This window comes from Leucopleurus acutus (assembly GCF_964270905.1).
Source record: "Leucopleurus acutus genome assembly, chromosome: 5".
NCBI lineage: Eukaryota > Metazoa > Chordata > Mammalia > Artiodactyla > Delphinidae > Leucopleurus > Leucopleurus acutus.
This window is the reverse complement of record NC_139147.1, coordinates 127,005,901-127,022,527: the sequence shown is the minus strand read 5'-3', so window position 1 is coordinate 127,022,527 and position 16,627 is coordinate 127,005,901. Positions and strand designations below refer to the sequence as shown.

Genomic DNA, 16,627 nt, shown 5'->3' with positions numbered 1-16,627 from the left:
TCAAGAAGGAATCAACAGCAGAATAACTGAGGCAGAAGAACGGATAAGTGACCTGGAAGATAAAATAGTGGAAATAACTAATGCAGAGCAGAATAAAGAAAAAAGAATGAAAAGAATTGAGGACAGTCTCAGAGACCTTTGGGACAACATTAAACGCACCAATATTCGAATTATACGGGTCCCAGAAGAAGAAGAGAAAAACAAAGGGACTGAGAAAATATTTGAAGAGATTATACCGGAAAACTTCCCTAAGATGGGAATGGAAATAGTTCATCAAGTCCAGGAAGCACAGAGAGTCCCATACAGGATAAATTTAAGGAGGAACACGCCAAGACACATATATATCAAACTGTCAAAAATTAAATACAAAGAAAAAATATTAAAAGCAGCAAGGGAAAAGCAACACATAACATACAAGGGAATCCCCATAAGGTTTACAGCTGATCTTTCAGCAGAAACTCTGCAAGCCAGAAGGGAGTGGGAGGACATATTTAAAATGATGAAAGAGAAAAACCTACAACTGAGATTATTCTACCCAGCAAGGATCTCATTCACATTCGACTGAGAAATTAACACCTTTACAGACAAGCAAACGCTATGAGAATTCAGAACCACAAAAACAGCTTTACAACAAATGCTAAAGGAACTTCTCTAGGCAGGAAACACAAGAGAGGGAAAAGACCTACAATAACAACCCAAAATAATTGAAAAAATGGTAATAGGAACACACATATCAATAATGACCTTAAATGTAAATGGATTAAACGCTCCCATCAAAAGACACAGACTGGGGCTTCCCTGGTGGCGCACTGGTGGAGAGTCCACCTGCCGAGGCAGGGGACACAGGTTCGTGCCCTGGTCCGGGAGGATCCCACATTCCGCAGAGCAGCTGGGCCTGAGAGCCATGGCCGCTGAGTCTGTGCATTCGAAGCCTGTGCTCTGCAACGGGAGGGGCCACAACAGTGAGAGGCCAGTGTACCGCAAAAAAAAAAAAAAAAAAGGACACAGACTGGCTGAATGGATATAAAAACAAGACCAGTATATATGCTGTCTACAAGAGACCCACTTCAGACCTAGGGACACATACAAACTAAAAGTGAGGGCATGGAAAAAGATATTCCATGCAAATGGAAGCCAAAAGAAAGCTGGAGTAGCAATTCTCATATGAGACAAAATAAGACTTTAAAATAAAGACTATTACAAGAGACAAAGGACAGTACATAATGATCAAGGGATCAATCCAAGATAAAGATATAACAATTATAAATATTTATGCACCCAACATAGGAGTACCTCAATACATAAGGCAAATGCTAACAGCCATAAAAGGGGAAATCGACAGTAACACAATAATAATAGGGGAGTTTAACACCCCACTTTCACCAATGGACAGATCACCCAAAATGAAAATAAATAAGGAAATACAAGCTATAAATAACACATTAATCAAGATGGATTTGTTATTTACAGGACATTCCATCCAAAAACAACCTAATACACTTTCTTCTCAAGTGCTCATGGAACATTCTCCAGGATATACCATATTTGGGATCACAAATCAAGCCTTGGTAAATTTAAGAAAATTGAAATCGTATCAAGTATCTTTGCCAACCGCTTTGCTATGAGACCAGATATCAATTACAGGAAAAAAAACAGTAAAAAGTACAAACACAAGAAGGCTAAACAATATGCTACTAAATAACCAAGAGATCACTGAAGAAATCAAAGAGGAAATCAAAATACACCTATAAACAAATGCAGCAAAAGCAGTTCTAAGAGGGAGGTTTATAGCAATACAATCTCACCTCAGGAAACAAGAAGAATCTCAAGTAAACAACCTAACTTTAAACCTAAAACAATTAGAAAAAGAAGAACAAAAAAACCCCCAAAGTTTGCAGAAGCAAAGAAATAAAGATCACATCAGAAATAAATGAAAAAGAAATGAAGGAAACAATAGCAAAGATAAATAAAACTAAAAGCTGGTTCTTTGAGAAGATAAACAAAATTGATAAACCATTAGCCAGACTCATCAAGAAAAAATTGGAGAAGACCTAAATCCACAGAATTAGAAATGTAAAAGGAGAAGTAACAAACGACACTGCAGAAGTACACAGGTTCATGAGAGATTACTACAAGCAACTATATGCCAACACAATGGACAACCTGGAAGAAATGGACAAATTCTTAGAAAAGTACAACCTTCTGAGACTGAACCAGGAAGAAATAGAAAATATAAACAGAAAAATCACAAGCACTGAAATTGAAACTCTGATTAAAAATATTCCAACAAACGAAAGCCCAGGACCAGATGGCTTCACAGGCGAATTCTATCAAACATTTAGAGAAGAGCTAACACCTATCCTTCTCAAACTCTTCCAAAATATAGCAGAGGGAGGAACACTCCCAAACTTATTCTATGAAGCCACCGTCACCTTGATACCAAAACCAGACAAAGATGGCACAAAAAAAGAAAACTACAGACCAATATCACTGATGAACATAGATGCAAAAAGCCTCAACAAAATACTAGTAAACATACTCCAACAGCACATTAAAAGGATCATACACCATGATCAAGTGGGGTTTATTCCAGGAATGCAAGGATTCTTCAATATAGGCAAATCAATCAATGTGATACACCGTATTAACCAAGTGAAGGATACAAACCATATGATAATCTCAATAGATGCAGAAAAAGCTTTCGATAAAATTCAACAGCCATTTATGATAAAAACTCTCTAGAAAGTAGGCAGAGAGGGAACTTATCTCCACATAATAAAGGCCATATATGACAAACCCACAGCCAACATTGTTCTCAATGGTGAAAAACTGAAACCATTTCCACTAAGATCGGGAACAAGACAAGGCTGCACACTCTCACCACTAATATTCAACATAGTTTTGGAAGTTTTAACCACAGCAATCAGAGAAGAAAAAGATATAAAAGGAACCCAAATCAGAAAAGAAAAGTAAAACTGTCACTGTTTGCAGATAACATGATACTACACATAGAGAATCCTAAAGATGCTACCAGAAAACTACTAGAGCTAATCAATGAATTTGGTAAAGTAGCAGGATACAAAATTAATGCACAGAAGTCTCTTCCATTCCTATACAATAATGATGAAATATCTGAAAGAGAAATTAAGGAACTGCTCAAAAAGAATAAAATACTTAGGAATAAACCTAGCTAAGGAGACAAAAGACCTGTTTGTAGAAAACTGTAAGACACTGATGGAAGAAATTAAAGATGATACAAATAGATGGAGAGATACACCATGGTCTTGGATTGGAAGAATCAACACTGTGCAAATGACTATACTACTGAAAGCAATCTACAGATTCAATGCAATTCCTAATCAAACTACCAATGGCATTTTTGAACAGGACTGGATAAAAAATTTCACAATTTATATGGAAACACAAAAGACCCCAAATAGCCAAAGCAATCTTCAGAAAGAAAAATGGAGCTAGAGGAATCAGCCTCCCTGACTTCAGACTATACTACAAAGCTACAGTAATCAAGACAGTATGGTATTGGCACAAAAACAGAAATATAGATCAATGGAACAGGATAGAAAGCCCAGAGATAAACCCATGCACATATGGTCATCTTCTCTTTGATAAAGGAGGCAACAATATACAATGGAGAAAAGACAGCCTCTTCAATAAGTGGTGCTGGGAAACTGGACAGCTACATGTAAAAGAATGAAATTAGAATACTCCCTAACACCATACACAAAAATAAACTCAAATAGGATTAAAGACCTAAATGTAAGGCCAGAAACTATAAAACTCTTAGAGGAAAACATAGGCAGAACACTCTATGACATAAATCACAGCAAGATCCTTTTTGACCCACCTCCTAGAAAAATGGAAATAAAAACAAAAATAAGCAAATGGGACCTAATGAAACTTCAAAGCTTTTGCACAGAAAAGGAAACCATAAACAAGAGCAAAAGACAACCCTCAGAATGGGAGAAAATATTTGCAAATGAAGCAACTGGACAAAGGATTAATCTCCAAAATTTACAAGCAGCTCATGCAGCTCAATAACAAAAAAACAAACAACCCAATCCAGAAATGGGCAGAAGACCTAAATAGACATTTCTCTAAAGAAGATATACAGACTGCCAACAAACACATGAAAGAATGCTCAACATCATTAATCATTAGAGAAATGAAAATCAAAACTACAGTGAGATATCATCTCACACCAGTCAGAATGGCCATCATCAAAAAATCTAGAAACAATAAATGCTGGAGAGGGTGTGGAGAAAAGGCAACACTCTTGCACTGCTGGTGGGAATGTGAATTGGTACAGCCACTATGGAGAACAATATGGAGGTTCCTTAAAAAACTACAAATAGAACTACCATATGACCCAGCAATCCCACTACTGGGCATATACCCTGAGAAAACCATAACTTGAAAAGAGTCATGTACCACATTGTTCACTGCAGCACTATTTACCATAGCCAGGACATGGAAGCAACCTAAGTGTCCATTGACAGATGAATGTATAAAGATGATGTTGCGCATATACACAATCAAATATTACTCAGCCATAAAAAGGAAATGAAATTGCGTTATTTGTAGTGAGGTGGATGGACTCAGAGTCTGTCATACAGAGTAAAATAAGTCAGAAAGAGAAAAACAAATACCGTATGCTAACACACACACACACACACACACACACACACACACACACACACACACATATATATGGAATTAAAAAAAAAGGGTCTGAAGAACCTAGGGGCAGGACAGGAATAAAGACGGAGACGCAGAGAATGGACTTGAGGACACGGGGTGGGGAAACGGTAAGCTGGGACGAAGTGAGAGAGTGGCATGGACATATATACAATACCAAATGTAAAACAGATAGTTAGTGGGAAGCAGCTGCATAGCACAGGGAGATCAGCTCCATGCTTTGTGACCACCTAGAGGTGTGTGATAGGGAAGGTGGGAGGGAGATGCAAGAGGGAGGGGATATGGGGATATATGTATATTTATAGCTGATTCACTTTGTTATATAGCAGAAACGAACACAACATTGTAAAGCAATTATACCCCAATAAAGATGTTAAAAAAAAAAAGAATCCGCCTTCCCATGCAGGCGACACGGGTTCGAGACCTGGTTTGGGAAGCTCCCACATGCCACGGCGCAACTAAGCCCGTGCGCCACAACTACTGAAGACCTTGTGCCTGGAGCCCGTGCTCCGCGACAAGAGAAGCCCCTGCTCAATGCAACTAGAGAAAGCCTGCAGCAGCAACGAAGACACAATGCAGCCATAAAGAAACAAATAAATAAAATAAATTTATTTTAAACAAAAAAGGATCTGGAACCCTAACAACAACGCCAAAGTTTACTTTCTAAACGCAGTTTTTCGTAACATAATTTCATAAAAGCAGCATGAAAATCAGGCATTTGCAAGCATTCTTTGTACTCCTTGGGAATTGATGAACAAAAAAGGTAGCTCATTAATGGAGAAAGAGTCATTGTACAGCAAATAGATAATCAGAATTATATTAAAATTTATGTATAAATTATATAACATAAATTAAAATTATATTTATTGTCTAGGTGAACTTTACCTTGCTATATCTAAGTATAATTTATTTTATAGGGTGTCCTCTAATCCCGTATATAACAAACTAATCTCATTTTCCTGACTTTATTTACAATTTTCTGGGTGTGTTACCATTTATCTCTAATTGGCTTCAAGGTTGCTCATAAATATTTTACCTCATGTTTTTTCTGCCCTGCTCACTTCTCTGTGGTATAGTAAATACACTAAAGGAGTTCACTGTATAATGGAATCTTATATTTATTCCTTTTATGGAAAATCATTTACAGTGCAAATAACCATTCCAAATTATTAAGCCTAAAATTTCTAAATACTGTTATATTGGCTTTTATTCTCTGCAGAAGCAGAGCCAGTTATTGGTGAAGCTTGAAGAACATATTAAAAAAGAACCCCCAAAAGTTAATACTCTGGGGAGATTTCCTGGTTATATCAATAATATGTCTGTTAACTTTCTGTCTTAAATTACTGTCATAATGCACCTCATCATTCCATATGCCTAAAAGGACAGTTACCATACTTCTAGATTGTCCAGAAATGTTCTGGGTTATGATTAGTGCTTTGGAATAATTATTAATAGCATCCTTGTTACTCTGAAAAGCATCACAGTTTGTACAGGAAGTATTATGGTCACACTGCATATAGGGAAATATGGACTCATCACATGCAAGTACCATTTATCCTACTATATGGCATGTATCTCAAATACGCAAGGTATTTTTTCACTTGAAACCAATGATTACTAAAAAGGAAAGAAAAACTAGTTTAGGCAGATCTCTTAATCTCCATCATTTCACCTATAATTCCCATATAAAAGAGGACTACTACTCCATGGACTACAAACCTCTCTCAATTCAACATTTTAGAATTCTATTACTAAAATGTTACTATTTAACATCCTAGTAAAACAAAGGAATAGGAATGATTTTCAATTCAGTTAATTCTAGTTAACTGATCAGTAATCATCTATAAGCTGGACTTATTCTACTTTATGATTTCTAAGGTCTCTTTCTATTCAACTTTTTATGAGTCTAAAATATTACTGAAACACACATTACAGTAAAACAAGAGGAATTCAGAATAAGACAATCAGAATCCCACCGTATTGTAAGAATATGGCTTTAATAAGCATTCAGCTCCAGGTGTACACAAGAAACCCTTAAGTATGATTTGCAGTTGTTTTTGCAGCTGACAAGAATGCCACAGAGGAGAACTGGGAAATATATTTTAATGTTCTTGTAACACTTTAGTAAACAGCAGCAAACACACGAAACAGCAGTACCATTTGAAATATAGAGCAGTAATACACATCACAAATTATTGCTTTATATAGAAGATGAAACTGTGTAAAACTAACTACTTATGGATTTTAATATATCAAAAAATAAAGTCCTTGGGCTTTCAGAGATCTAAAACATTTTCTTTCAATTAATAATCAAGTTAAAATAGCCTGATCATCATATTCCCTAAACTTTTCAGCAGTTTAAATAGTATATATGTGTCTCATCCCTATCAAATTTTGAAATTACTGTTGCTGTTAAAGTCAAATTTTTAAATATGACTTGATTGTTGCAAAATACTTTTAATCCCATTTCTTTAAAGCCTAAAGGGCTAAAGATTTAATTTGAATCGTCTACCACAAGTGTGATATTTATTAAGTACTTAGTGTTTTACCTTAAACATTCACAAACATCTGTATTTTACTCCATAATATATCCACACTTGCTTTGTTAAGAAAATAATGCTTTAAACCCTTACTATGGAAAGTGTGGTCCCTGGACTTCTGGTCCAGAAGCATAAACATCACCTAGGAGCTTTTTAGAAAGGTAGCATCTCAGACCCCAACCCAGAGCTACTGAATCAGAACTGGCATTTTAACAAGATCCCACGTAATTTGTATACACATTTAGAACAGTGTTCTTAAATTCTTAAACACGTCCTTTACTCAAACGCAACTCTCCAACTGGTTTTGTTTCTGACTTTATTCTTTCTCTATCTGTTCCCAACTCACTTAAAAGATACCGGGAATTCCTTCACCACTTTACCACTTTTCTGGCTTTGCTTTGCCCGAATGCCACTCTTTCCACTGAGTAAGTTCTTACATCTCTCTCTGATTTTAATTTTTTTATAGACTGCCTGTTTGTCTCTCTATTCCTCATTCCTACAGGGTTTCTCCAGCACTTTCAAACTTGAGCATACAGTCTCAAGTTTTTCTTCTTCCTGGACATTCCAATACAAACCAAAAATACTCTTTCCCCAAGTAAAGTTCAGGGTCCTAGATTTCCAGATTTTCGCCACCTTTTTTGCAACTCTGTTCCCACTCACTTATAAGCCAACAGGTTTGTTCATTCAGGGGGTCTTTAGGTTTAGTTTGCCATTCCCCCAATGTCATACCAGCAGTAGGAAATACAGTTCTAATATCAAAGAACATTTAAGTGGGCAAAACAAAGTTCACTTGCGCAAACAGACTTAGATAGATAATATGTTATGGATGTTAACTGTTTAATTGATAAACTGACATGGAAATGTCACATGGAATTACTACTATGGATTTGTACAACTACTAATTTACATCTAAATTCATATTTTTCTTTCTCCTTAAATAACATAATTTTCAAACAAGATAAAACTAATGGTTTTAATAGCTTGACAATGTTCATGAACTGTTTAAATAATATAATGTGGTTTTTTTTTTTTTGGCCATGCCACACAGCTTGCAGGATCTTAGTTCCCTGACCAGGGATTGAACCTGGGCCTTCGGCAGTGAAACCACGAAGTCCTAACCACAGAACTGCTAGGGAATTCCCTAAATAATATAATTTAAAAGGCATGGGCAAAAATTCAAGAAAAAAAAAGCAACAATAAAAAGTATGTAGTATTACAATGCAATACTATAAAACTTTAAAAATTGCTAGCCTATATTCAGTGTTAATCCACACCTGCATACATATTCCCACAAAAGGTAGAGTACTGATTCCATAATCATAAAATCAAATCCATGGAGGCAGGGAATTCCCTGGTGGTCCCAGTGGTTAGGATGCAGGCTTTCACTGCCGTGGACCCTGGTTCAATCCCTGGTTGGGGAACTAAGGTCCCACAAGTCACGTGGCACAGCCAAAAAAAAACCAGAAAAAAAAACAAACAAACAAAGAAAATATCCATGGAGTCAGATTTGTAAGAAACAGGCTTGTCTTCATTTGATTAAAAAATATCGTTAATTACAATGAATTAAACAACAATTTTATTTAAAATGTAATCTAATGTTAAAACAAAAACAAAATAAAGAATTATGTTAAAAATTTACCTCACTTTCAAGAAAGAAAAGAACCAGCATCCTAATAAGGTTCCCATTTGGACTGTTCCTCCCCCTCCTCTTTGCTAATGCTTCTTCTGCTTGTGGGTCATGTCTGCTAAATAGCCTGGAAATAAGTAACAAAACAAGAACTTTACAAATTTACATGGATATGAATTTTAGTCTTTTCCTTCAATGTATAAATTATTTCAGTGTTAAAAGAAGAAAACAGTATTAGAGATCAGGTTACTGATTTGTTTCAACACAAGTATGTAACTGATGTTTTTATAGGTCAAAAAGTGGTTAGATCTAAACAATTTCATACAGTTCAACTATACATAAAGTCTAAAAGAAAGCTTTTTTTTACTGATGACTAATCAATGTTCAAATCTTTATGAAAAACATAAACTTTTTATTCTCTATGATAGATACTAAAGTATGTAATTTTAAATAGAGTTCTATTTTCTTAATATCCATTTTACAGTCATGTAATTATAGAATTTAACCAAAGGCTCCAGCAATAATGGTAAAAATTCAGACTTTTAATCATGATTTACTTCTTCCACTATCTTCTGTTTACTAACCTATTACCTAGAAACAGTATTCAACAACCCAACAGTATTGAGTAAAATGAAAGAAACATTAAATTTATAAAAATACTACTTAGTGGCAAAACTTCTAGAATATGGCAAAGAAATGACTTGAAAATTTTAATTTGCTAAGAAGACTTATTCTAACAAAACTTAAGGACTACTCAAGGTGCCTTACTCCCAGGTATTGCTCCAGGTAAAAGGGATATAATACTGAACAAAGAAAAAATCCCTATTCTCATTGAGCTCTCACTCTAGTGGTTGGAGATAAACAGTAGATCAATATATACCACCTCAGGTGTTACAAGGAAATACAACGGTCTAGGAATAGGAATATAGAGTGCTAGTTTAGACATGGAAGTCATAGTAGGCCTCTCAGATGAGAGGCTAAATAATTGAATAAAATAAGAAAAACTTCATGTGACATAAAATATAAACCAATTTCAAGCAGAAAATGAGTATTGAGAAACTATTTTTGGAGGGAAGGGGAAAGTATATGGCAGGGGTATAGAAGACTAGAGTATTATCTTGAAGCTATATCTGCACAGCTATCAGACTGGTTTAAGAGAAAGCTTATTTGGGTGGCTTTCAGAGGTGGGGGGCAAATGGAAAATATGAGGGTCCTTTACACTAAAACATACAAATTTAAATAACTGCATTCACTGTATATAAGGCACTGAGTAATTACCTTAATTTTTCTAATATTAAAATGTAGAATTTTCAATGACATTAAAACATTCATTTCAGATACATTTTACCGTTTTCTGGATGCTTGGTATAGCTTAATACACTAGACTAAAAAACAGACTAAGTCTATGTGCATGCACACATTTTTTTTTTTTTAAACTTTATCGTGGAATTCTGGGGCTAGTCTACAGTTTACTTGTTAAGATTTTAACAGATCACAATATTAAATGGTGGGAAAATGCTGAAAGAGATCATTAAGAATCAAAAGTTCTCAAACTGAATATTTTCAGGGCAGGGGCATAAAACAAGCTTATGAAGTGAAGCTTTCATTTGCATAGGAATTGACTTCCTTTGCACAAAGAAATAAAAAATAATGGCAGCTTACATTTGTCAATTTTTACGTAAAATATTATAATTTAAAATTCTTTAGCAAGTGTTTCAAACTTACAAAAACACAATACAAATAAAATTAAATATATCCAAAGGCTCTTTCTGATTACAGTGCTGCCAGTTTATGGCCTCTATTCTGTAGCTGACCAGCCTTTTTAGTCTATCTTTTCTTTGAAACTATAGAAGCAATAATTCTTTCTAAAAAAACACAAAGCTTTTTGAAAAGTTAAGTAGAGAACAGATTAGAATTTATTACTAGAATACAATAAAAAAGGAAGGGAAGTGAAGACTACAGTATACCCTTGATATTTGTGATAGACAACACCTCAAGATAAATATGGAAATAGCATTATTCTTTATTAGCCAATGATGTCAGAGTCACTGTCAAAGTCAATATCTTATTTTAAAAGTCATGCCTAAAAATTCTGACTTTCTTCCTCACTTTCATTACCAGCATGCCCTACTAGCCAGCTTCCTTCTTAAAGATTTTTCACATAGAAACAACTTTTTCTCACTTTGAGAGGTACCACTAAGTAAAGAGCAGTTTGTGGCTGCAGCACTGAGCTGCTGATGCTGGATGGAGGGCCAGGCCTGCTCATTATCAAAGTTAATCATCCATGTACAACAGTTGCCCAGTGCATGATTTACATCTGTGCTTAGCGTAATTACAAATCACAACATGTAATGGACTTCTGGGTTCACCTGTCAAAGTCACTAAGTTAAATCTATGAACAAAAACAAAAACAAAGCAAAACATCCCCTTGCCCAAGAATATGTTTACATTTTAAGAATGAATTAATCTACTAATAAATTATGTAACATATACAGTAGACCATGATCAAAAATATATTTCATAAGAATGTTTAATTATATTCATAAACTCTCACTAGCGCTATGCTTTGTCACAAAAATGGATGAGATTTTGCTTTTAAACTGTAACTGCATATATAATTTTTAGCATCATTATGGATTACTGATTAAAATAATCCTCATCCTGACAGAATGGAGAAAAATGAAAATTTGGGAGGCGTTTTGAGGATATTTAAATTACCAATGTTGAGAAGATGAGAACTCAGAATTTTAAAAGGGAAAAAAATTTGGTGAAATAAAATATCAGTTACTTAGGGGAGTCTTTATAAACTTCAAGCACTTCTCCTTTCTCCACTCACACGCCTAAGCTGACTAGCTGAGAACCATCCTTTTAGATTTCAGGCCAAAGGAATATATCACAAGGGACATCATTCTCAGGGATGTGATTCATGATGTGCACGTAGGTGTGAGAATATTATAACCCCCAGAACTTGGGGCAATGGCCACTTCTAGCACTGTTTTCAGTCACTATTACTTTCTTTCATTAACTGTAAAACAACGATAAAACAACATATGAAAGTGGAACCTGGTTTCAAAGAGAATTAACTCACTTTTTGTGAAGGAATTCTCCAGCTGCCACAGCAACAGGGCGATGTGCTGAGTATACCAAGTGGTAAACATTTTCACAGTCTTCATTGGAAAGAGCTTCTTCACTTCCACTGAAAAATTCAGAAAGTAACACTGAGCCAAAAATAGTTACTGTCAGTTCTACCTTGATTAACATTTTGTAAGGTTCTTTATAAAAGCTCAAGCATGCTGACTTTATTTTCCTCTCTTTTTAGTCTGACTTTGAAAATAATATTTCTCTTTAACTATAAAAGACACTTAATTGTTATATAAAATTCAGAAAATACAGATAACACAAGAAAATAAAATGTCCACATTTCTTCCCATACACACCTATGGACAATGAGTATTAGTACCTTGGGATATATATTAGCCCAGTTTAGCTCAGTTTCTTTAAATGTGCATAAGATTTTTGTTAATAGGCACTGGTCATATATTTGCCCCTGTTTTACAGAGTTAAATTATTATTGTACTATGTAACTCTTTCCAGAACTATTTTAAATTATAGTTTATCACAATATTTACAATACTATTTAGTCTTCTTTCTATGTAAAATGGATTCACTAGTCATAACCACTCCTCTATTAACACAAATTTCCCACCTTTCTATTCATGCATTCTTAAAGTTTGAAACTTTTCTTGGTTTGCTGGAATGTATCTTTAAGTATTTTTTTCCCAAAGAGGGAACATCTATTTCCTGATTATTAACATGGTTAAAAATGTCTGACAGGGTTATAGATTAATGACTAGATGACTACAGAATTCTTGGGCTATACAGGTTCTTGACAAGATGTAGGGGTATAAATTCATTCTCTGGAGATGCCTAGAGGTTAAGAGGAGATCGAGGGATCTGACAAATATAAATTAGAATGACCTTTGCAGCAGAATAAGGTAGCTGCATCATAGTATAAGGGAGAAACTTTAGTTCTGAAAGAAAAAGGGCTGAATATCAAGGATGGGAGACAGACAGAAGCATTTTTTAAAGTACACTTTTTCCCCCCTCTCAACAAGGCCTAAGTTTTAACCTCTTCACTTAATTACATGTATATCATCAACTCAATTAGCTAATACCCTCAGGATAAAGTTAAACTCATAGGAAAAAAAATTTAACAAGATATCTCAGTAATCTAAGCTCATAAGTGAAAGGAAAGTAATCTATACTGAAAGAAGAATTAACAGATGCAGAGAAAAAGAATTTAAAGATGGTATAACAGGATGTTAAAGGTGACTTAACTTGTTGTTTTGGGGAAGTTCTGGTAGAGAGTCCACAAGCCAAGAAAAATAAGGCCAGATCATTTCATGCAATGCTATAACAGACTGGAGAGTTAGTTTTGGAAACCTTAGCTCATTTCTCACCAAAATAATATATAAGTAGACATTAGGAGATTGAGCAATATAATGAGTAGAAATCCATACTTCTTCCATGTTTCCTTTAGGCCAGATATGGAATACTTAAAGGGAGCCAGCCTGGATAGTTTTAAAAGACATTTTGCCCAACAAGACCACCTAAAGGGCAAGCAACTCAAACAGAGGAAACCTGAAAGTCAGGCGCTGAGTCACACAGTAAATAGCCAGAGGAGGCACTGTCCACTCTGGGGAACTTCCCATTGTCATAAATACCTAGAGTGGGGATGAGACAGGAGGGAAAGGGACAGGACACAAAATGCTAGATAATGAAGAAGGGGAGCAGCTGTTGGGATGCTAAGATAGGCTAGAACCAGCTCAAACCAAGGTGGCTTTGAGAACAGTTGGGTCACTGACCTTTAGCTAATTATACCTTCATTGAAATACTAAAAATCACTCCCTCTTACACCATGACAGTTCCGAGGAGGACCATAAAAGGTCAAAAAGTAGGCAGTGGTCCAATTCTTGGGAAATCCCCACCCTTCACCAAAATAGCAAGAATATTCCTCCCACTCAGCCTATGAAATTACTTAACCCATAAAAACCTATGACCCCATGCCCCTGGGCAGATCTCACCTTCCCAGAAGACCCTGTGCCCTGGAGCCGCTCTTGCCTTCTGAGACAGGCCTCATTCTGCCTATGGAATGTGTATCTCTCTAAATAAACTTGCCTTCCCTTTACTATGGTTCGCTCCGGAATTCCTTCCTGTGGGAAGCCAAGGACCCTCACTTGGAGGTCCATCCTAAGGACTTCTGTGGGTTCCAGGATGACATCTCCCTCTTCTGCAAAAGGGAGAGCTCTCTGAGGAATCCATAAAAGGACCAATATACCTAATGAATTATTAGGTCATCTGACACAGCTGGAGGGCCATAACTATACTTTTATATAAGACACGTTTTGCCCTTATTTCCTCCAATGAAAACATAGAAAAAAACCTTAAAAATAGACTTTTGAAACTAGCCAAACCATTTTCTAAATTCATGATGGAAGTATGATTTTTTTTAGACAAACAAGGTCTTAGATGGTTTGAAAATACTCTTTAAGGAAGTAAACTAGCCTGAAAAGACAATACTGGAGGAGTCTATGAGAGAATTACTCTTCCTTGGAAGTAAGGGAAGAAGTACTATCAAAGCAAAGTTTACTCTTGTCTAAATGAGCAATTACTGAAACTAAATAAAAAAAAGGAAGCAAAAAAACCCAAAAAAGGGTAAAAAAGTAATCCTTAACAATAGATTTTAAACTCTAGACAATTCCGATGAAAAATACAAGTGGTTGCAATGTGGGTATTTTTTGTTCAAGGGAAAGACATTGATAAGCTTGTGAAATTTACAAGTAAACTATAACTAGGGGGCATAATAATTTAAAATAGAATTTGAAAAGGAAAAAATTCTTCATAAATGACAAGGAAGAATGAGATGTAAGGATAAAGTGAATATTATCAGAAGATGTACAAATCATGAATAGAGAGGTACTGATCTATATACTCTGAAGTATACCAAGCAACAACCGAAAAGGAAAGACAAGTGAACAATAGTAGTTCAAGACTTTAACACATCCTTCTGAAAAAGTAGACAAAAATAAGCAAAGGTATAGATAATTTGAATGACACTAAATAAATTCAAAGTAATGAATATAAATAACTATATACACAACACAGATATGTATTGTTTCTAAACATACTTAGAAAATTCAGAAAATTGACCAAAGTACTCAGAACACACTCTCAAATAATACAATAAAATAGAAAGAACAGCTTTAAACAATCCGATCTAGGGAGAACAAAAATTACTACTGAATAATTTTGATTTAAACTGAAAATCATAAAGGTTTAATCAAAATACTTATCATTGATTGTCTATGAAAATATTCTATGTCCAAATTTTTAGGAGACTAGTAAAGTAGTACTTAAAGGTATATTTGTTACTTTCAATACGATTGTTCAAAAACAAGAAAGAAATAGCTAAAAGAAGCTAGTTCTTTGAAAAGAACAGTAGGATGGACAAACCTCTGCCATGACTGATCAAGAGGATACAAATAAAATGAACGATGTAAATAACAAAAGAAATAATAGTTTTATGAATAAAAATATCATAAGCTATCAAATAATAAAGTTGACAACTGTGATAAAACTGATATACTATAAAAATCATATGAAAAGCCAAAATTATTACAAGAGGAAATAAAGGTTAACTTAGATAGATAACCACTGAAGAAGTAGAAATGGTAATCAAAGACCTTTCTCTCAAAAGAAACTTAAAACTGACATGGCTTTAACAAAAGAATTCTCTCAGAATTTCAAGGAGGAATTAATCTGTCATAGCAAATTTATTTCAGAACAGAAAAAGGGTGAGAAACTACTGAAGATATTTTCCAAACAGTATATATCTTGATTTCAAAGTTGGGTAAGGAACAAAAAAATGATGTCAAATTTACACACAACACAGATGTGAAAATCCTAAATAGGATATTAAATATAACATTGCATTTAAACAAAATACAATGAAAACAAATATGTCATGTTCAAACAGGATTTATTCTAAAAATGCATGGGTGTAAATCACCATTAGACAAATCTACCAATTTTATTCAGGCTCAACAATGTATGAAAGGAAAATCCCAGAAAACTGAGAATACAAAAGAACTTCTATCATATCAAAAACCTATCTCAGAAATAACTTTAGATGCCTTCCTAGAACAAGAACAAAAAAATCCACTATCAGTGATACTCCCATAGTGTTCAAAGTCCTGGCTAATGGAAGTAGACAAGAGAATGAAACAAAAGTTTTAAGGTTAGAAAAGGAGAAGACAGAACTGAAATTGTTTGCAGATCATATAATAATCTACATAGTAAATTCAATACAATCAAACCGTCAACACGGATAAAAGTTCTAATAAGCTGCACATAAAAGACCAACATAAAAATTAAATGTTTCCTTGCCTTAGGAATAACTAAGTAGAAAATATTTTTAACACTAAATACTAATCAAATAACAATAAAACAATAAAAACATACAGTATTTAAGAATTAACCTAGTAAATAATGTACAATACCTCTAGGAAAAAATTTAAACCTTATATAAAAAACCTAATGAGATCTAAATAAAGCAATACATCATTTTTTATGTATAAACAATACATAATTGTAAAAAATTCCATTCTCTCCTAAATTTTTCATAAAATTAAATGCAGTTCTTTGTTTTGGCCATGCTATGCAGCCTATGGGATCTTAGGTGCCCCAA

The 16,627-nt window shown here is 34.5% G+C and overlaps 1 protein-coding gene across 2 annotated transcripts in view; it reads right to left on the bottom strand.

The window, feature by feature from the left end:
- STAG1 (STAG1 cohesin complex component) overlaps positions 1–16,627 on the bottom strand; it is a gene marked incomplete at its 3' end in the record, with an annotated part of 425,107 nt that overhangs the window by 82,868 nt on the left and 325,612 nt on the right. For both annotated transcript variants that reach the window (XM_082840023.1, XM_082840022.1), the window contains exons 13-14: positions 11,969–12,076; positions 8,893–9,007 (exon numbers count right to left, since the gene is read on the bottom strand). In XM_082840023.1, coding sequence (XP_082696149.1) covers positions 8,893–9,007; positions 11,969–12,076 — 223 coding nt within the window. The remainder of the gene's footprint in view (positions 1–8,892; positions 9,008–11,968; positions 12,077–16,627) is intronic.